At 36.9% G+C, this 22,240-nt stretch overlaps 1 protein-coding gene across 1 annotated transcript in view; it reads left to right on the top strand.

Annotated features, from left to right (window-relative positions):
* The first annotated feature begins 21 nt into the window (after window positions 1–21).
* Window positions 22–22,240, top strand: part of si:ch211-266g18.10 (trichohyalin) — a 36,247-nt gene continuing 14,028 nt past the window's right edge. Inside the window, exons 1-38 of the mRNA XM_058615536.1 lie at window positions 22–301; window positions 394–460; window positions 2,067–2,225; window positions 2,300–2,383; window positions 2,468–2,572; window positions 2,662–2,817; window positions 2,895–3,038; window positions 3,142–3,285; window positions 3,363–3,506; window positions 3,605–3,724; window positions 4,264–4,383; window positions 4,515–4,559; window positions 4,655–4,702; window positions 4,787–4,813; window positions 5,816–5,953; window positions 6,051–7,910; window positions 9,203–9,265; window positions 9,578–13,867; window positions 14,290–14,382; window positions 14,558–14,653; window positions 15,039–15,089; window positions 15,246–15,299; window positions 15,451–15,492; window positions 15,766–15,816; window positions 15,925–15,972; window positions 16,562–16,630; window positions 16,714–16,761; window positions 16,852–16,884; window positions 16,970–16,999; window positions 17,161–17,229; window positions 17,318–17,365; window positions 18,153–18,200; window positions 18,302–18,349; window positions 18,887–18,931; window positions 19,037–19,069; window positions 19,159–19,206; window positions 19,305–19,367; window positions 19,483–19,530. Coding sequence (XP_058471519.1) covers window positions 451–460; window positions 2,067–2,225; window positions 2,300–2,383; window positions 2,468–2,572; window positions 2,662–2,817; window positions 2,895–3,038; window positions 3,142–3,285; window positions 3,363–3,506; window positions 3,605–3,724; window positions 4,264–4,383; window positions 4,515–4,559; window positions 4,655–4,702; window positions 4,787–4,813; window positions 5,816–5,953; window positions 6,051–7,910; window positions 9,203–9,265; window positions 9,578–13,867; window positions 14,290–14,382; window positions 14,558–14,653; window positions 15,039–15,089; window positions 15,246–15,299; window positions 15,451–15,492; window positions 15,766–15,816; window positions 15,925–15,972; window positions 16,562–16,630; window positions 16,714–16,761; window positions 16,852–16,884; window positions 16,970–16,999; window positions 17,161–17,229; window positions 17,318–17,365; window positions 18,153–18,200; window positions 18,302–18,349; window positions 18,887–18,931; window positions 19,037–19,069; window positions 19,159–19,206; window positions 19,305–19,367; window positions 19,483–19,530 — 8,722 coding nt within the window. The 5' untranslated portion in view covers window positions 22–301; window positions 394–450. The remainder of the gene's footprint in view (window positions 302–393; window positions 461–2,066; window positions 2,226–2,299; window positions 2,384–2,467; window positions 2,573–2,661; window positions 2,818–2,894; window positions 3,039–3,141; window positions 3,286–3,362; window positions 3,507–3,604; window positions 3,725–4,263; window positions 4,384–4,514; window positions 4,560–4,654; window positions 4,703–4,786; window positions 4,814–5,815; window positions 5,954–6,050; window positions 7,911–9,202; window positions 9,266–9,577; window positions 13,868–14,289; window positions 14,383–14,557; window positions 14,654–15,038; window positions 15,090–15,245; window positions 15,300–15,450; window positions 15,493–15,765; window positions 15,817–15,924; window positions 15,973–16,561; window positions 16,631–16,713; window positions 16,762–16,851; window positions 16,885–16,969; window positions 17,000–17,160; window positions 17,230–17,317; window positions 17,366–18,152; window positions 18,201–18,301; window positions 18,350–18,886; window positions 18,932–19,036; window positions 19,070–19,158; window positions 19,207–19,304; window positions 19,368–19,482; window positions 19,531–22,240) is intronic.

Genomic DNA, 22,240 nt, shown 5'->3' on the forward strand with positions numbered 1-22,240 from the left:
TCTGCTCTGACCTATAAACCATGTGAGGGACCAGAAACACGGGCGGGGGGGGATTTTCTGTTTATTCACCCAGCCCTGCGCTTAGCTTGGCTCTTTCCTCCCCTGCATTGCTTTTCTTTGCCCCACCATCCCCAGACCCCCGTCTGCAATGCTGCCTCACTGGCAGCTCCAAATTCCCCAAAACCTCTAAACTTACAATCGATATTTACTTCTTTTTTTTTTTTCTTCTTTCATTGGAGCAGTTTCACATGTGGATTCCATGGATCAGGACACACGCCTGTGATCATTAAACAGAAATGGAGTAATTTACTGACTACTTTTTTTTTCTTTCTTTTTTTTTTTGTGGAAACTGATTGGATTTAAAGTGAAGCTTTGATTTTTTTTTTCGGTCAGTTCCGCATGAGGAGTCTTCGCTCCCAACTCAAAGGATTTTACCTGAAGTAGTTCACCATGGCTGAAGGTAGGAGGAACTGTCCAACATTTAACCGCTGTAGAGAAGAAAGCGTTTATAATAGACCGTGCGCTCAGCGGGTAATTGCTAAATGGAAATGTTATGACAGGGTGAATCCTTCTGCGTTGAAAGTCGGTTGCTATAAATACAGGATATCATGTAGCCAAAGTATTAGCATCGCTGTCCTGTGACAGACATGACTGCTGCTGCTGCTGCTGGGACTCACCTCAGCTGTGGTTAGACCGATATGTGTTTTCTTCACAGAGATGAAACATAACAGTGTGAAAATACTCAAATACAAGTCAAAGTACTGCTTGAAATGGAAGGTAAACGTAAAAGTGTTGCTTCTGCAGTAAAATACCCAGCATTTTGAGTTGTAGTGGTAGCAGTACTACTTAAAATCAACACAACAAACTAGCAAATAGCATTAAATCATTTATTTTCAGCACAAGTGTACCTGAAAATAGATAATAAAATAATATATAATATATAATAAAATAGATAGTTCAAAGTATCCTCTTATTTACTCTTATGTAATATTGCACCAGTGTCAACGATTTAGTAGTTTTCTCCAGTGATTCCCAGTCGAGCAATTCTCAAAATGAGGCTTAAATCTTTTGTAGTTTTTGTGAAATGTTGAATTCCTTTGACCCTGACCATGAGTGAAGGGGAGTTTAAATACAACTCATTATGACATAAACTAACGTCTGCTTTCATGTATCACACATTTCTTTTTTAATACATGATTAAAAAATGTAGTCGAACCTAAAATTTGTGTCGCATGTCAAAGTAAACATTTTTCCACCATTATTGACGTTTGCCCTGTAAGTCGTTCATTTTCAGTGTAAAAAACATGTTTTTAAGCGTTTATATAAGCATTTATATAAGCATTTATATAAGGAGGAAGTGACTCACAAGGGTGGCGTGTTTGGAGAAGGTATCTCTAACACCCTGAGACCAGGTCCAAGGTGGAAAGTCACACTGTGTTAGTTAACGATGGCAAGGCTGTTATTAAATGTCATTACAATCACATGGCAGCGCTGAGTGGGTGAGAATAATATGCAAATATCTTTGTAAAGCCCATGGAATTATAGTGGAACAGCTGATTTTTTTTTCTTATTCTTTATTCGACTTCTTCCTTCCCGGAGCGACAAATTATAAATGACTTTTTTGCAATAGTAATTATGTCCTTTGAAAATGATAGGTTGTTGTCTTGCAGATACAAAAGAAGTTATTTTAGTCGCGGATGTAGCATCTTCATATGAACATTCCTGTGAATACATTACACATCACTTATTCTCTAAGTGAACATAATGATAGGATAATCATTGTTTGATTCTGATGTATTTGCCTTCATTCATTCATTCATTCATCGTCTACTGCTTTATCCTCCACATCAGGGTCGTGGGGTGGTGTGTTTACAATAATGTGCAATTAAAGTAGTTATAGTTAAAGTTAGTTTGTTTATTTTGGGTCACAGTTATTAATAAATAAAAGAAATTGACCGAAAAAGGTGTAGGCTGAAGCTCAAGCTTTGTTACCTGTCATCGTAGAGAGACAGTATCTCACACAGGAAGTAAATCTGCCTCCTCCTCCTCCTCCTCCTCCTCCTCAGCAGCACCTCCACAGACGAGCTCTCTCAGGGCCAAAGGTCTGGGCCTCCTCCGAAAGCTCAAAGTGTCTGTGGAGCTGTTGATCGCACTGGCCGCTCTGCTCTCCTGGGTGGTCATAGGAGTGGTGATGTTCGACTTTGTGGAGTACAAGGCAGTTCCAGGTAAGCCACGCGACACGTCAACTCAGTTGTCGTCACCAGAGGTGCAGAGTCATTGTGCGCGTACCTTCTCTCAGATATTCAGCAGATCATCGCTGACCCAGTGAAAGCCGTGAACGACGCCGTCGATGAAGCCTCCAGCCTGCTCAATAAGTTTCAAGGTACAGAAGAGAAGAGGGACGCGTGGCACATCCTCTATGTGTTTAAAAAAAACATGCATAGTAACCCACGACTGTCCTCTCCAGAATGTGCCCCTGACCTGAGTGACCCCAGGTCCACGGCCGCTTACGTAGCAGAGGAAATATCGGAAGCAAAAGATGGAGTCGTTGGATATTTTTCCGACGAGGACGGTGCGACGACTCACTCATGAAGAGTTTTGAATCTTTCAGATCAACGGGATGTAACCATGTCTCCAATGTCTCTTCCTCCAAAACCACAGGAAACTTCTACCTCAGCTACGTCGACCCCGTCGTTGTCGGTCGACAGGCCTTCCATTCAACGGACGACTTCGTGTGTGGAGCGATGGCTTCGTTCAGGGACACAGTGTGCGCTGTTGTGGACACTTTACTGGACACTGTACGGAAAATAAATAAAGGTGAGTGTTTGAATGTGCTGGACTTACTCCAATAAGTTCATAAATCATTTTACTAAACCAGTTTTTGCTTTTCGTAGGAAAAGTTGACCTAAGCTACATGGACCCTGTGGCCGCAGGCAGAGGTTTCTTCACTGCTACTAATGAATTTATCAGTGGAGTGGCAGACTACGTCCAGAATGTGCTCTGTGCCGCTCTGGACTCTGTTCTGGCAGTAGTGAAAGGTATTGACTCTCCTTGTTTAGCATCTGTCGAATCAGATATCACTTCACTTCCTGAAATAACTAAACTTTTGCATAATAAATGTATTTTATTTGTTTTCCCCAGGAACCGCTGACATCACTTTCATGGATCCCGTGTCCATTGGCAGAAATGTCTTCAGCGCCACAAATGACAGCGTGAGCGGAGCAGTGGGCTACGTCCAGGAAATACTCTGTGCCATCCTGGACACTTCACTGGATATAATAAAAGGTATCGCAACAATCAGTTTGTGTTTGATACGTGTTGCAGGTGCCAGTGTACCAAAAACATGTGTTTGTTCCTCTCAGGAACCATTGACATGAGCTCCGTCGACCCCGTGGTCGTCGGCAGAAACGCCTTCAGTGTCGTGAATGACTCTGTGAGCGGAGCGGCAGGATACGTCCAGGACGTGCTCTGTGCCGCCCTGGACGTGGCACTCAACACATTAAACGGTAATCATCTGCAGTAATGTGTGCTAACTGAGGCACGCCGAGTGCAGTTTTTTTTTTTTTTTTACAAATCTGAACGTTTTGACCCCTCTGTCGATCAGAGATCCAGAATGCTGTGGGATTCAGTCCCGTATCGGTTCTGAAGAGAACAGCAGAAGTCACCACAGAACAGATCAGCGCGCTCGTCGGCTACGTTTCTTCACCACTGACCGGCGATCAAGGTCTGCTTTAACAAGAGCTAACATATGATCTTGAACATTTCTTAGCAATTTTCTGCAAGTTTCTTGGTGTAATTTGTCTCAAAATTGAAATGACTAAAGTTCCCTACTAAACAAACTTCAGTGTCCAGTGGAAATGTAGAGTTCCACATACCCCCTGCCAAAACCCTTGCAGTTTAGAGCAATGCCAGGTAGTATTGTAGGAATGTTCCTTCCTCCTTGCCACATCTAAAACAAAGGGGTGATATATTGGAGTTGTAATTTGAGTGTTGTTGAGTATAATATAGCTGATGGAGAAAGTGGAATTGTATTAGCCTAAAGTAGAGGTGACCCCTTTTCTGCGTAGGTTCCCCATAACTGATGCTTTTTTTTGTCAATACTAATTTGGTTTCAACCAAAAAATAATATTACTGTAAAATTCTGTAATTTTAGCTCTGAGATTTGGTCCGTTATAGGTTATATCGAATGACAACAATTTTTTTCAATATTTGACACCACAGCAGTGTTGAGGTCTGATACCGGGACTGTGCTCTTATTTCCAGGGATCATGCCAGAAGTCTCCATTGACCCCATGAAAGTTATCGAAGACGCTGTGCTGGAGTTCTCAGACAAGAAGGATTTGTTCCTGGCTTACATGACAAGCATGCTTGTTGGTGAGCAAGGTATCTTTTCCTTTAGCTTTATTCAAAAAAAATATCGCTTGTTCTGATATACTGCGTCAAAAATAAAATGTTAAAATAATGTATATAGGTTAAGATAATACCAACATGGATGTTGTCTTCTTCTGTTGTAGGTGAACCTGTTGCCACACCTGTGGTGAATATAGTGACTGAAAAAGGTTTTTCCTTTTATGACACCCTTTAAAGAAACATTATATTAGCATGTTTAGTGTCACTCATTATTCCCAACATGTCTCCCTTTCTCTTTGTTCAGGTGAAACCGTAGCTTCTCCGGCGGATATAACTTTAGTGAGAAAAAAAGGTGAGTTCTTAAATAATGTTAGATTATTCAATTTTGAAATCGTTATTTTAAAATCACAGCTAATTGACTTTGTGTGAAATTTAGGGGAATTCCTGCCACCGATGGAAAAAGGTATGTTTGTACTTTAACGTGTATTTTTGGACAGGTGTCGTGTGTCGCCAGCAAATAGTGTGCATAGATTTGCTTTTTTCATGCATGATTTTTTAAAATGTTCTTCTTCTCTTTACATGGCCTGGTTTCAAGTCTGTCATGTTCAGTGTAATAAAGCAACTTCATTTAAACCCTGTTTATTATTATTATTATGGCATGAATAAAACACGCGTTATAACCACTGTACATTTTACTGTAACAAATGCCCATGTGCAACCAGGTTGTTATGGATTCAGGGACCGCATCACTCGCTCTGTTTGTATCATTGTTACTCGTCACTTGTGCTGTTTGTTGGATGTGACAGTTCATGCATCACATGTGATTTCATGTTTCGTCCAAGTCATCATTGGTATGATAAACTGAGAAAATGTATAAAAATGCACATTGCACATTTGCCTTTAATATTGTATTATGTCCATTGGAGTTGCATTTCTCTGCTTTCCTGCATCTTCTGTGACTGAATAACTGGCATCTGTACCTTTTTTTGTACGGAATGATGCGTGAATTTTGTGTGAAATATTGAATTTCAACAGCATTTTCTCACTGAAAACAATCTCAAACTAATAATCTCACCTGCCTAAGCCTGGCCACTATGACCACACTGTAATTCATTTTCAGTCAAGCCCTGTTGACGTTGAAACTCTGGCATACAAATGGAAATTAACCTGAAAATTGATACTGAAATAGCCAACGAATGAAGTATTGTCAAGAATGTTTAGAGCTTTATTTAAAGTTCTGACAAACTGAGCAAGTCATTTCTGGTTTTGGTGTTTTCATGGGATTTGTTGATTATAAGACAAATCCCGGTGTATCATTTACATTTACAATAATCACATAACTCCAGCATGTGTTATACACTAATATTATGTGTAATCAATGTCATTGTTGCCATTTCACCTCATTAAAATCCCACTGTACCTTCCAAATGAGTTTAGATCAGAGTAAAATGAGTTGATAATGCAGTTGCAGAAATGATGCAAGCCGCCAAAGAGGAAGCTGCTTCTGCTACAGACTCAAACACTGATAAGGAGGAGGAGGAGGCTGAAGTTCCTGCAGAAGCTGCCAGTGAAACAGAAGGACAAGAGGAAGAGGAGGATGATGGTATTCACACGTTTTTTTTTCTCTTAATTGTCACATTCAGTGGTCACATACAAGATAACAGGCATAGGCACTAAATCTGTCACTGTCACATTATCAGCAAAACATGCCCATCGTGAAGAAACGGCGCATGAACCACCACTAAAAGATAAAGAAGTCGTTGATGGTGACAGTGTGGAGGAGACAATAGAGGGCGCCGAAGAGGAGAAAGACTTAAATGCAGAGGAAAATGAAGTAGAAACACAAGAGGGAGACATTAAAACAGATATGGTTAACGCAGAAGAAGAAAAGCAGAAGGAATCAGAAACAGAGGAGGAGGAGGAGGCCAGAAATAATGATTTGGAAGAAAGGGAGGCCAAAACTGACGATTTGGAAGGGGAGGAAGAGGAGGAAGAGGAGGAGGAGGCCAAAACTGATGATTTGGAAGAGGAGGGGGTGGCCAAAACTGATGATTTGAAAGGGGAGGAAGAGGAGGAGGAGAAGGAGGCCAAAACTGATGATTTGGAAGAGGAGGAGGAGGCCAAAACTGAAGAATTGGAAGAAGAGGAAGAAGAGGCAAAAACTGATGATTTTGAAGAGGAGGAGGAAGCCAAAACTGATGATTTGGAAGAGGAGGAGGCCAAAACTGATGATTTGGAAGAGGAGGAGGAGGCCAAAACTGACGATTTGGAAGGGGAGGAAGAGGAGGAGGAGAATGAGGCCAAAACTGATGATTTGGAAGAGGAGGAGGCCGAAACTGATGATTTGGAAAAGAAGGAGGAGGCCAAAATTGAAGAATTGGAAGAAGAGGAGGAAGAGGAGGAGGAGGCCAAAACTGATGATTTGGAAGAGGAGAAGGAAGCCAAAACTGATGATTTGGAAGAGGAGGAGGAGGCCAAAACTGAAGAATTGGAAGAAGAGGAGGAGGAGGCCAAAACTGATGATTTGGAAGAGGAGGAGGAAGCCAAAACTGATGATTTGGAAGAGGAGGAGGAGGCCAAAATTGAAGAATTGGAAGAAGAGGAGGAGGAGGCCAAAACTGATGATTTGGAAAAGGAGGAGGTCAAAACTGAAGTTTTGGAAGAGGAGGAGGAGAAAGCTGACGTTTTGGAAAAAGAGGAGGAGGCCAAAACTGATGAATTGGAAGAGGAGGAGGAGGAGGAGAAAACAACTGAAGTTTTGGAAGAAGATGAGGAGGAGGCCAAAGTGGAAGTTTTGGAAGAAGAAGAGGCAGAGAAAGTGGAGGTCAAAACTGAAGTTTTGGAAGAAGAAGAGGAGGAGGTCACAACTGAAGTTTTACAGGAAGAAAAGGAGGAGGAGGTCAAAACTGAAGTTTTGGAGGAGGAAGAAGAAGGGGAGGAGGAGGAGGATAAGAAGGAGGATGACACCACAATTGAAGATTTAGACGAGGAGACCAAACGCAAAGACTTGGGTTTATGGAAAGCCAAAACGGACATTTTGGGAGAGGAGGAGGAGGAGACAAAAACAGAAGAGACAGGGGAAAAGGAGATTGAAAATGAAGTAACAGATGAACAAACCATTGGAAAAACAGAAACAAGTGTCAAAGATCAGTTTGAAATATCTGATCAGGAAGACAAAGAACTAGAAAAAGACAATGACGCTACAGAGGAGGACGGAGAACAACACGACAAAATAGAAGCTGAGATTGAAGATGGTGATGAAGATGAGAACAAAGTGCCATCAGTCCAACAACCAGAGTCTAAACTTCCATCTGCTGAAATGATCAATGCATCTGAATCTGATGATGAAGATGAAGAGGAAATGTCAATGCTTCTACCTGATTACTATCACGACGAATACTCTGACATCGTCATTGATCATAGCGACAACAACAACAAGAGCAGGGAGACTGAACTCAAGCAGAGGAAGAAAGTTCAAGTTCCCTCTGAGACGGCAAGAAGAGTTAGACCCAGATCTGCTCACAAAGACCAAGAAGAACACATCCACAAACATGACAAAGGTACAAAACTCATGACATTGTCATCACGCATGTTCCATCACTTTTTCATTATCAGGTCATGAAAATGTTTCTGAGTGGTGAATGTTTTGGTTATGATAAATGAACAATGATGATGTTGTTACATATACTGTTGCTGTTCAGTGACAAATCAAACATGTTTCATATTTTCAATTCAATGCCTTTTTCTTAACTTTGTGGTTGTTTTGTGACTGTCTTAATCATCAAATATTCTTAACTATTTTTGGAATTAAAAGCATAGGTCAGGTTTTTAAGATTGTGGTTTTATGTCATATTGACATGTTATAAATACTGACCTTGGTGAGTGCACACTCATGGTTGCCATCCGAGACAGAAGTTGTTAATCTGCAACTGCCTGATCAGTAAGTTTAATATGTCATCTTGGGACTTCATTATTTCAAATCCTCCTTTCAGATTTCAAACTTGCCAAATGAGACAGCAGTCAACGAGCAGCTCATGTATTCCTGCCAGATAAAAATATTGGCTACTGACTTTGGTCATGAGCAGTTCAACTTCAGTTTCAGGCCAAAAAAAGGTTGAAGACAATGTCAATAATATGTCAATACCTCTTACAATCACACTTTAACAACCAGACGTATCTCTTCAATCAACTTCATCTGACAGTGTGAACAAGTATTTTGTAAAAAAAAAATAAAAAGGTTGGTGTGTTCCTTTAAGAGAGAAGTTGTTGATAGAACTGGTTATAAAATAAAGTTGGATCTAGCAACGTCAACTAAGTTTTATTTAGATTAGAAGCTCATTTTTCATTCTCATTAGGTGTTAAATCCCTGTTTGGAAATTGGATCTGCAGACTAATACAGAACAGAACCAGTGAGTTCCAGCGCCTTCAACATTTTCACTTTCTGATGACTCATGCAGGTCTATTTCCCCAAGTGCTAATTTAGTGTTCCTCCCTGAAAAGCAGACACTGCCTTTTAAAGGGAGTAGGGTATTGGTAGTCGTCGAGAGCAGATGTAGATGAAGTTTGGATGCTACATACAGTATATTGAAACAATTTCCCCTTGGGGATGAATAAAGTATTTCTATTCTATTCTATTCCATATCTGCAGTCTAGGTGTATAAATGTTATCATTTTAACAGTTTGTTATTATGTAGCTTGTGTTGTGTTCTTTTGTGCTGTAGTGCTTTAAGTGCTATGCATGCATGAATAGTAGTCGTGAAGAGGATTTTCTAGGTCTGATGATTGTTCAATATTATTGTCTTTGTTATGTACAGTACTTTACATGTTTATCTGTCTGTATTGTGTACTTAAGTTCCCAAAGAGGCAAGGGAAATACATGAAAGAAAAGAAGAAGTCAAAGAAACCATCATTAAAGGTAACATTCTAAAATGTATTTTAATATTTATTTAAAAAAAAACTATTAATGTGAAAAATGTGTTCTTTGTGCACAGGCACCTAGTAGTTTTGCTTATAAAGAAACTTTAAAACCACAGACGATTACACCATTATAGAAACTAAAAAGGGTGAAGAAGGAGGAGATCAAACCTGAGGCAAAAACCCTTAGGCCAATTTGATAATGAAATACATGAAAGTATTATTAGCAAGCTTGCCAATTGTGCACAAAGAGCACATTTTACTTACCTGCACATTTGTCACAGAAACATCTGATGGGAATGATTACTTTTAGATAAAGATGAAATGAAAAAGCTCCCCAAGGAAGAGATAAAAGTCAAGAAAACACCAAAAGAAGGGGAGCAAGTTAAGGAGCCACCCAAACAAAAAATGACGAAACCTTCCATCGACACAAAAGAAGTAAAGAAACTCCTCAAAGAGAAAGTTAGGAGACTTCTCAAAGACAAAGATGCCAAGAAACCATCTGAAGAAGAGAAAGAAGTCAAAGAACCTCCAAAAGAGGTGAAAAAAATCCCAAAACTGAAGGCAAAAGTCAAGAAACTACTTAAAGAAAAGAAAGAAGTCAAACAGCCCCCAAAAGAACACAAGGAAGAGGGGGAGGTCAAGAAACAACTGAAAGAAAAGACAGACATCCAAATATCTTCCAAAGAAAAGACGGTGGTTAAGAGGCTCCCTAAAAAAGAGAAAGAAATCAAGAAACCACCTATAGAAAAGAAAGGGGTTAAGATACCATCTAAGGAAGAAGAAGAAGAAAGAAGAGCACTTAAAGAAGATACAAAAGTAAAGGAATATCTTAAAAAAGAAAGAGCAAAGAAAGCACCCAAAGAAGAACAGGAAGTCAAGAAACCACTCAAAGAAAAGAAAGAGGTCAAGATATCACCAAAAGGAGAAATAAAGGCCAAGAAACAACTTCAAGATGTGAAAGAAGTCAAGAAACAACTTCAAGATTTCATTAAACAACTCAAAGACAAGAAAGAACTGAAGAAGCCATCCAAAGAGAAGGAGGTGGAGGAACCTCCAAAAGTAGAAAAAGAGGCAAAGAAGCCTTCCAAGGAGGATGAAAAGATTAAGATACCACCCACAGAAGAGAAAGACGTCAAGAAACCATCTAAAGAAGAGAAAGAGATGAAGTCTACTAAGAAAGAAGTCAAGGACCAACCCAAAGAAGAGAAAAGGGTCAAGCCTACTAAAGAAAAGCAAGACGTCAAGAAACCATCCAAAGAAGAGAAAAAGGTGAGGCCCATTGAGAAAGAAGTCAAGAAGCAACCCAAAGATGAAAAAGAGGGAAAGCCTCCCAAAGCAGAAAAACAAGTGCAGAAGCCCTCAAAGGAGGAAAAAGAGGTTAAAATACCACACAAAGAAGAGAAAGAAGTCAAGAAACCAACTACAGAGAAAAAGGTAGAGAAGCCTGCAGAAGAAGAAGAAAAAGAGGTTAAAATACCACACACAAAAGAGAAAGAAGTCAAGAAACCATCTAAAGAAGAGAAAGAGGTGAAGCCTACCAAAGAAAAGAAAGAAGTTGAGAAACCACATAAAGAAGAGAAAGAGGTGAAACCTACCAAAGCAAAGAAAGAAGCCAAGAAACCATCTAAAGAAGAGAAAGAGGTGAAACCTACCAAAGAAAAGAAAGAAGTCAAGAAACCATCTAAAGAAGAGAAAGAGTTGAAGCCTACCAAAGCAAAGAAAGAAGTCAAGAAACCATCTACAGAGAAAGTAGTGGAGAAGCCTGCAAAAGAAGAAAAAGAGGTTAAAATACCACACAAAGAAGAGAAAGAAGTCAAGAAACCATCTAAAGAAGAGAAAGAGGTGAAGCCTACCAGAGAAAAGAAAAAGTTTAGGAAACTATCTAAAGAAGATAAAGAGGTGAGGCTTACCAAAGAAAGGAAGGATGTAACAAAAACACCTAACAAGAAAGAGGCAGAGAAACCTCCAAAAGAAGAAAAAGAGGTTAAAATACCATACAAAGAAGAGAGAGAAATCAAGAACCCATCTAAAGAGAAAGAGGTAGAGAAACCTCCAAAAGAAGAAAAAGAGGTTAAAATACCACCCAAAGACGAGAAAGAAGTCAAGAAACCATCCAAAGAAGAGAAAGAGGTGAAGCCTACCAAAGAAAAGGAAGAAGTCAAGAAACCATCTAAAGAGAAAGAGGCAGAGAAGCCTGTAAAAGAAGAAAGAGAGATTAAAATACCACACAAAGACGAGAAAGAAGTCAAGAAACCATCTACAGAAAAAGAGGTAGAAAATCCTGTAAAAGAAGAAAAAGAGGTTAAAATACCACACAAAGAAGAGAAAGAAGTCAAAAAACCATCTAAAGAGAAAGAGGTAGAGAAACCTCCAAAAGACAAAAAAGAGGTTAAAATACTGCACAAAGAGAAAGAAGTCAAGAAAGAACTAAAAGAAGAGAAAGAGGTGAAGCCTACCAAAGAAAAGGAAGAAGTCAAGAAACCATCAAAAGAAAAAGAGGTAGAAAATCCTGTAAAAGAAGAAAAAGAGGTTAAAATACCACACAAAGAAGAGAAAGAAGTCAAAAAACCATCTAAAGAGAAAGAGGTAGAGAAACCTCCAAAAGACAAAAAAGAGGTTAAAATACTGCACAAAGAAGAGAAAGAAGTCAAGAAACCATCTAAAGAGAAAGAGGCAGAAAAACCTCCTAAAGAAGAAAAAGAGATTAAAATACAACACAAAGAAGAGAAAGAAATCAAGAAACCATCTAAAGAGAAAGAGGCAGAAAAACCTCCTAAAGAAGAAAAAGAGATTAAAATACCACACAAAGAAGAGAAAGAAATCAAGAAACCATCTAAAGAAAAGAAAGAGGCAAAACCTACCAAAGAAAAGAAAGAAGTCAAGAAACCATCTAAAGAAGAGAAGGAGGTGAAGCCTGCCAAAGACAGGGTAGAAGTCAAGAAACCAGCTAAAGAGAAAGAGATGGAGAAACCTCCAAAAGAAGAAAAAGAGGTTAAAATATCACACAAAGAAGAGAAAGAAGTCAAGAAACCATCTAAAGAGAAGGAGGTAGAGAAACCTCAGAAAGAAGAAAAAGAGGTTAAAATACCACACAAAGAAGAGAAAGAAATCAAGAAACCATCTAAAGAAGAGAAAGAGGTGAAGCCTACCAAAGACAGGGTAGAAGTCAAGAAACCAGCAAAAGAGAAAGAGACGGAGAAACCTCCAAAAGAAGAAAAAGAGGTTAAAATATCACACAAAGAAGAGAAAGATGTCAAGAAACCATCTAAAGAAGAGAAAGAGGTGAAGCCTACCAAAGACAGGGTAGAAGTCAAGAAACCAGCAAAAGAGAAAGAGACGGAGAAACCTCCAAAAGAAGAAAAAGAGGTTAAAATATCACACAAAGAAGAGAAAGAAGTCAAGAAACTGTCTAATGAAGAGAAAGAGGCGAAACCTACCAAAGAAAAGAAAGAAGTCAAAAAACCATCTAAAGAAGAGAAGGAGGTGAAGCCTGCCAAAGAAAGGGTAGAAGTCAAGAAACCATCTAAAGAGAAAGAGGTAGAGAAACCTCCGAAAGAAGAAAAAGAGGTTAAAATACCACACAAAGAAGAGAAAGAAGTCAAGAAACCGTCTAAAGAAGAGAAAGAGGCGAAACCTACCAAAGAAAAGAAAGAAGTCAAAAAACCATCTAAAGAAGAGAAGGAGGTGAAGCCTGCCAAAGAAAGGGTAGAAGTCAAGAAACCAGCTAAAGAGAAAGAGGCGGAGAAACCTCCAAAAGAAGAAAAAGAGGTTAAAATACCACACAAAGAAGAGAAAGAAATCAAGAAACCATCTAAAGAAGAGAAGGAGGTGAAGCCTACCAAAGAAAGGAAAGAAGTCAAGAAACCAGCTAAAGAGAAAGAGGTGAAGCCTACCAAAGAAAAGAAAGAAGTCAAGAAACCATCTAAAGAGAAAGAGGTAGTGAAGCCTCAAAAAGAAGAGAAAGAGGCAGAGAAGCCACCAAAAGAAGAAAAAGAGGTTAAAATACCAACCAAAGAAGAGAAAGAAGTCAAGAAACCATCTAAAGAGAAAGAGGTGAAGCCTACCAAAGAAGAAAAAGAGGTTAAAATACCACACAAAGAAGAGAAAGAAGTCAAGAAACCATCTAAAGAAGAGAAAGAGGTGAAGCCTACCAAAGAAAAGAAAGAGGTCAAGAAACCATCTAAAGAGAAAGAGGTAGCGAAGCCTCAAAAAGAAGAGAAAGAGGCAGAGAAGCCACCAAAAGAAGAAAAAGAGGTTAAAATACCACACAAAGAAGAGAAAGAAATTAAGAAACCATCTGAAGAGAAAGAGGTAGAGAAGCCTCAAAAAGAAGAGAAAGAAGTCAAGAAACCATCTAAAGAAGAGAAAGAGGTGAAGCCTACCAAAGAAAAGGTAGAAGTCAAGAAACCATCTAAAGAAGAGAAAGAGGTGAAGCCTACCAAAGAAAAGGTAGAAGTCAAGAAACCATCTAAAGAGAAAGAGGCAGAGAAACCTCCAAAAGAAGAAAAGGAGGTTAAAGTACCACACAGAGAAGAGAAAGAAGTCATGAAGCTTCCTAAAGAAGAGAAAGAACCTGTGAAGAAGAGAGACACAAAGACAGGTATACTTACTCAATATTCTAAAAAGTTTATATGGAACTAACCCAAATGATCCAATGATCCAATGATTACTCCTTCTTAAGCACTTATCAATAACTATGTGTCTACTGTCAATGTTTTTAGTTTAGTGAAGATATTTGAGCTATGACATAACTGCAGTTCTCATTTACATAAAGACAAGCATATCATTTAAAAGTGTCTCATAAAATTGTTGTCACACTAACATAAGCTGCTGTTTCCTGTGGGGCCACCTGACGTTTCCTTGCTGTCCCCTTTGTAAGGCCCTCATTTAAAGACTTGCTCGCTTGTCTTGTCTTATCAGGGTATTTTAGTAAAAAACAAAATGTTAAATTCATTCTATCTGATAAAGAATGTGTGTTTAACTTGAAAATAAACTTTGACTTTTTTTTTTTTTTTACTTAAGATACCAAACCTAAAAAGGCCGTACGAATTCAAGTAGTGAAGACGAAGGTCACGTCTTTCCTTAAGAGGGAACATCTCAATGTTACAAAAGCAGGTGAGAAAACATGTCATTACACCCGGTCATGGTTACACCTTGCTATGTCTTCATTCTACTCAAACATTAAAGAAAATCTATTTTAGGCCACGTGATTAAAATGAATTCTAAGACATACGTTTTCAAATCAAGGTACAATAATAACAATAATTGCATAAAACTTTGTGCTCTTCAGCTGAGGAACCTAAGAAGTCTGTCAGGGTTCTGAAAGCTGCTCGAAGGCAGATTGTTCCTCTCCTGAAAAAGGAACGTGTGAATATTACAAAAGCAGGTGAGTTAAAAGGACACCGTACTGTGCGTTGAGGTACATTAGGAGGAAAGGAGTTATTCTGACTTCATCAAATCACCACAAACTGTTGCACTGATCCACAGAAAGCAAAGCTGAGGATGAAATATTTGATTAATGACATCTCAAGAGATGAAAATGAATCAAATGGCACAAAACATTGAACTTCAAACTTGCTGAATCATTATAGCTGTTTTATATAATGGTAAAATCCACTCATTATTTCATTGTTTACAGTGTTTAAGACTATTTGTTAAGTGGTCACTGCCTGTTGACAGGTTAAGTGACGTGTCAAAGCATTTTTTACCATTATATGCTGCTAATGTGTCCAGTTGCTGTAACTGATTTTATTCTTTTTCTCCACTATCAGAGGTTCCTGAGGTTCCCAAAGTGAAAGCCAAACCAGTATCTATAGCGAAAGGTACAATACTATTGTTTTCTTCTGTGAATTGTTTAGAAAACTCACTAAATTATTAACCAATAATTATAATATTGGTTATATCATGAATATCGTTGTTGTCTGGGTAACGTATATTTTAAGTTAAGTTAAAGGGGCTTTTATGTTATATTTTGGCAGTTTCTAAGGAGGCCGAGGAGAAACCAAAACCAAAAATCAAGCCTGTAAAACCAGGTAATGCAAAGATTCATGTATGCCGCATGTTTCCTTAAATGATATATTTAAGAATATAGACGCTGTACCTACCTTGAAACACAGATGATCTTACATCAACATCTTGTAAACATTATTAATACATGTGTTTTCACGTCACTGTTATTTACAGACACTGATGCACTGAAGGAAAAGCAAAAACCTTCAAAGAAAGGTAGGATTTAAAAAGTTTGATTACTAACATGGAGTTCCTTAATCCAATGTTCTGTTTTTAGATGCAGAGATTACTAAAGAGGAGATTACTGTGTTATTTAAACACACTTTACTGTTTGCACACAAACATATTTCTTCCAAAAAATAATCAGCTTATTGATTTGATGTTTTATTATATGTGTATTTATTTGAGAAAGTTCTATTAGCGAGACAATTATAGATTTCATGCTGCATATAAGTGCACAATTCTAATTTAAAATGTTTTGTGACAAAGAAGCTCAAAGGGAAAAGGCCAAAGCAGCAGCAGCAGCACCCATGAAGAAAGGTAAATTTCAAGATTCACATGATGAGTTGGCAGATTACAACCATTTGGTGATATTCTGGGTCGTCTAACAACAAAATCACTCATTAATAGTACATTTTTGTCACACAGAGGTGGCTACTCCAAAAGAAAAGGCCAAACCAGTCATCCTGAAAAAAGGTAAGAGCGAATAAACTGTTACTATGTCACTTCTACAACTACTACAACTACAGAGAAGATTTACAAACGGCACAAATCATTGTTCAAATCCAATAATAACCAATTACCACAAATTATTCAGAACATGTTCAGGGATAGGGAATTAAGGATAATCTTATAATTAATAAAATACAAACATTAAAAGATTCTGCATTTCATTCTGTGGTGTAAAACTATGGAATATTATGGGATGAGAGTGTGATAGGCTGCTAATTTCTTTATTTACATATGTTCAATATATTATTTATGTTCCTGTGTATCCATTTATTTATTCATCTATGTTCAGTTTAAATTGATTTTTTTTTTTGGTCCATTTGGTGATGATGTGTTTGTAGTTCAAGTTGTTTATTAAACTTGTTATAATTATTATTACTAGTATTGGCACTAATTATTAAGGAAGCAGGATAAACATATAATGGGGAGGGATTTGATCCTTTTGAACACGTGTCAGTTTGTGTTAAGTTTAATTAATGTCTCTTTTCTTTGTGACTTTCAAATCAAATCAAACTTAAAATGTTTTTTAACTATATGTTGAAATGTCGGCTGACAGAACAAGAAAGCCCTTCTAGAAATGCCTCCCTTGTGAAAGAGAGGGTCAGAATTGTACCAATGAAGAAAGGTGATTTTTTTTAATATAATTTATTGGTTTTATGTTCTTCCAGACTGTGTTCAACTGTGTTTTTGTTTCCTTTCTGTTTCCAGCAGTCAGTCCGCCTAAAGAGAGCATCAGGATTGTGTCTGCAACAACAGGTACATTTATTTATTAACATTTCAGATGAGATCATTCAGTGGTTTGCACACAGAGCACTAACTACAGTATGCCACGTGTTTCCTCTGCAGCCAAGAAGCACAAAGCAGTTTTAACAAAGAGAGGTAAGACTGAAGGATCCTCTTATTTGTCTTTATGTTAGTGTCAGTGTCATCTTTGTATTTATTATTTTGAAAATCTCTTCAATAGAACCTCTCAAGACAAAACCAGCTGTCAAAGGTAAGACAACAAATGTCACGATTCATTTATTTTATCCCATTGTATGAGTGCTTTACATATTTTCCTTTCATGGTTCTGTCATTCATACTTTATTGTTTTATGGTTTTCCGTATCATTTTTTTTAATATATTGTTTTCATACAAATCTGTTATTTCCCTCAGAGGCAGAGGCAGCGCATAGAAATGTATCTCTTACAAAGGAGAAGGTGAAGGTGGTGCCACTAAGGAAAGGTGAAAACTCAATTATAGGCACGCCAGATTCACAGGAAACAATGTTCATATTATATTTTTCATTTAATTTTGTTTTCTCTGTCTTTAGTGCCTGTAACTCCAAAAGAGAAAGTCAAACCAGCCTCATTGAAAAAAGGTAGTTACTTTTAGAAGCTCTCGTGTCATCATTATTATTCACTTTATTGATGTTTATATTTTACTGTGAAAGGACTTTACGTCCAATCCTTAAATCAACGTCCTTTCTTTTTTTTATATACAAAAAATATATATATACAGTATATGTACATATATTAATCACATAAACATAGACAGGACACTGCAGTATCATTTCTAAACTAAATCTTAAGTATTCCAAAATGTCTTCCATCACAAAAATGTGTAAAAAATCTAGGTCGGTCTAGATTAATCCCTTAATCCTTAAATTGATTATAGTTGTAGAGGGAGCCAGCCTAGAAGTCAAGGTGGTTAGCAGCTTATTTAGCTTAATGTTGTAGTCAGTACTCATATCAGCAGATCTTGGTGTGCTTGACAATATTCAATAATCATTTTTTAAAGCCAATATCTGCTGATACCAATATCGCCTACTTCCAACATTTAATTACCTGCAAAGATAAAAGGAATGAACACATCTCATTTTCTATTTTAAATATTAGAGAAAAGGATAAGATCCTGGGTTTATTCAGTCCATAAGGATAATTAGTATGTAATTTATGAATGCCCTTTTAAAACAGCTCATTAAACTGGTTCCCGCCCTCCATGGTCTTAGTCTATAAAGTGTCCAGCGCTGGCATAATCCAGATTATGATTTCTGACGGCACCCTTATTTTTCAGCATCTCTTAGTCTAAGATTTCATTTTGTTTGCCTCTGTACGCACAGTTAAGTTCGCAGAGTTTTAATTCATGCAATTCGCTTGTTTCAAAAGCTGAAGTTGTGAAGGAGAAGAAAGTCGAGCCGGTGACTCTCAAAAAAGGTTTGTGTTTATTATATTCATGATATGTGACATTTTAACACTGCACAAAAAAAAATCGACTTTTGTATTGAAAATAATTGAATATTCACTTGTTTTAAAAGCTGAAGTTGTGAAGGAGAAGAAAGTTGAGCCGGTGACTCTCAAAAAAGGTTTGAGTCTATTTGTAATTTAATTTCTCTTTCCTTTTTAAGTACATTATTACACATGGTGAACAAATTATTTTTATTACTGTAGCACCAAAACAACCTGCTGAAAAGAAGAAAGGTATAAATCAGTCATGTAGTTTTTTGTTGTACAAACTGTAGTTTTTTGTAGTTTTACTACATAACATCAGCAGCATTGATCTAATCATGTCCAATTCAAATCACTATTGATTAACTGGAAAGATTTTAGTGACACGATGTTCCAGCTGAAAAAGATTGTACATTTCGAATCATCTAAATTCAGAATTTGAATTGTGGACTTTATTTATCGAGAGTTTATTGAGAATTTGTGTTTTTATTGGTGTTGAAAACTGACATTTGTTCAGCTCTGTCATCTTCACGTCGAGACTCGAGCCTTGACACGCTTGTGTAATGTTTACGACCTTAGTTATCTGCATTGCACTGGTGTGAAAAGCTTTCTCAGCTTATAGCTTTTCAAATGTTGTGCGGGTGTGACGGGTTTTTTTGTTTCTCCTCATGTAGAAGCCGTGGAAGACAAAGATAAGAAGACAAAACCCTCACAGAAAGGTGAACTGTCCTTGTTTGTTGTATGAGAACTTTTCAGATTAAAAATGTTCAGTTACTTGTCGTATACATCGCCTGTCATGACATTTATACTTTCTCTTTTTTTAGAAACTGAAGCTAAGCCGGTGCTTGTCAAAAAAGGTATTGCAAATAAAATCCAAACCGAAAGAAAACTAAAACTGAAGAAAACTGAAGTAAATGAAATGATTCTCATCTCATCTTCTGTTCAGAACTAAAACCTGTGAAGGAGATGCCCAAACCAGTTCATGAAAAGAAAGGTAAATATTTTTGTTTTTAATAGTCAAAAAAAAAATTGTGCTTGTGCTTATTTTAGAGTTTTTGATGCTGTTATTTTTGTTGCTTTTGAATTAAATAGCTCCTTCTAAAACAGAGACTCACGCAGGAGAGGAAAAGGTCAAATCACTGCTGAAGAAGAAAGGTGAAAGTTATACTAACATCTTAATATTTAAAATGAAAGAGACTGAGATGATGTGTATACTATTACCAAATCATTTACTGACAGTAAATATCACTTTATATTCTGGTTGACTCAGAGCCCCAAGAACCAGAAAAGATGAGAGTCAAACCACATGTTAAAAAAGGTACATTATGTATGCCGACAAACGTGTGTTGTAAAATAGACCAAAACTCAATTATGAGTTTTATATTCAACCTATTTTCTTTCTGATGGCACAACTGCATTGAAGGAGAATCTCAAACCAGTCCGTATGAAGACGTTTTTTGGTGATTTTGGACGACATACTAGACTATGACATTTTTGACTGATTTGGACGACATACTATACTATGACATTTTTGACTGATTTGGACGATATACTATACTATGACATTTTTGACTGATTTGGACGACATACTATACTATGACATTTTTGACTGATTTGGACGACATACTATACTATGACGTTTTTGTCACATTTTGGACGACATACTAAACTATGACGTTTTTGTCACATTTTGGACGACATACTAAACTATGACGTTTTTGTCACATTTTGGACGACATACTATACTATGACATTTTTGTCACATTTTGGACGACATACTATACTATGACGTTTTTGTCACATTTTGGACGACATACTATACTATGACGTTTTTGTCACATTTTGGACGACATACTATACTATGACATTTTTGACTGATTTTGGACGACATACTATACTATGACATTTTTGTCACATTTTGGACGACATACTATACTATGACGTTTTTGTCACATTTTGGACGACATACTATACTATGACATTTTTGACTGATTTTGGACGACATACTATACTATGACTTTTTTGTCACATTTTGGATGACATACTATACTATGACATTTTTGACTGATTTTGGACGACATACTATATACTATGACTTTTTTGTCACATTTTGGACGACATACTATACTATGACATTTTTGACTGATTTTGGACGACATACTATACTATGACGTTTTTGTCACATTTTGGACGACATACTATACTATGACATTTTTGACTGATTTTGGACGACATACTATACTATGACTTTTTTGTCACATTTTGGACGACATACTATACTATGACATTTTTGACTGATTTTGGACGACATACTATATACTATGACGTTTTTGTCACATTTTGGACGACATACTATACTATGACATTTTTGTCACATTTTGGACGACATACTATACTATGACATTTTTGACTGATTTTGGACGACATACTATATACTATGACGTTTTTGTCACATTTTGGACGACATACTATACTATGACGTTTTTGTCACATTTTGGACGACATACTATACTATGACGTTTTTGTCACATTTTGGACGACATACTATACTATGACGTTTTTGTCACATTTTGGACGACATACTATACTATGACGTTTTTGTCACATTTTGGACCACATACTATACTATGACGTTTTTGTCACATTTTGGACCACATACTATACTATGACGTTTTTGTCACATTTTGGACCACATACTATACTATGACGTTTTTGTCACATTTTGGACCACATACTATACTATGACGTTTTTGTCACATTTTGGACGACATACTATACTATGACATTTTTGACTGATTTTTGACGACATACTATGACTTTTTTGTCACATTTTGGACGACATACTATACTATGACATTTTTGACTGATTTTGGACGACATACTATATACTATGACTTTTTTGTCACATTTTGGACGACATACTATACTATGACTTTTTTGACTGATTTTGGACGACATACTATATACTATGACGTTTTTGTCACATTTTGGACGACATACTATACTATGACATTTTTGTCACATTTTGGACGACATACTATACTATGACATTTTTGACTGATTTTGGACGACATACTATATACTATGACGTTTTTGTCACATTTTGGACGACATACTATACTATGACGTTTTTGTCACATTTTGGACGACATACTATACTATGACGTTTTTGTCACATTTTGGACGACATACTATACTATGACGTTTTTGTCACATTTTGGACCACATACTATACTATGACGTTTTTGTCACATTTTGGACCACATACTATACTATGACGTTTTTGTCACATTTTGGACCACATACTATACTATGACGTTTTTGTCACATTTTGGACCACATACTATACTATGACGTTTTTGTCACATTTTGGACGACATACTATACTATGACATTTTTGACTGATTTTTGACGACATACTATGACTTTTTTGTCACATTTTGGACGACATACTATACTATGACATTTTTGACTGATTTTGGACGACATACTATATACTATGACTTTTTTGTCACATTTTGGACGACATACTATACTATGACTTTTTTGACTGATTTTGGACGACATACTATACTATGACATTTTTGACTGATTTGGACGACATACTATACTATGATGTTTTTGACTGATTTAGGACGACATACTATACTATGACATTTTTGACTGATTTGGACAACATACTATACTATGACGTTTTTGACTGATTTTGGACAACATACTAAACTATGACTTTTTTGACTGATTTTGGATTACATACTATACTATGACTTTTTTGACTGATTTTGGACAACATACTATACTATCACTTTTTTGACTGATTTTGGATGACATACTATACTATTACTTTTTTGTCACATTTTGGACAACATACTATACTATGACGTTTTTGTCACATTTTGGACGACATACTATACTATGACTTTTTTGACTGATTTTGGACAACATACTATACTATGACGTTTTTGACTGATTATGGACAACATACTATACTGTGACTTTTTTGTCACATTTTGGACAACATACTATAC

This window comes from Solea solea, chromosome 18 (genome assembly GCF_958295425.1).
Source record: "Solea solea chromosome 18, fSolSol10.1, whole genome shotgun sequence".
In the NCBI taxonomy this organism is placed as follows: domain Eukaryota; kingdom Metazoa; phylum Chordata; class Actinopteri; order Pleuronectiformes; family Soleidae; genus Solea; species Solea solea.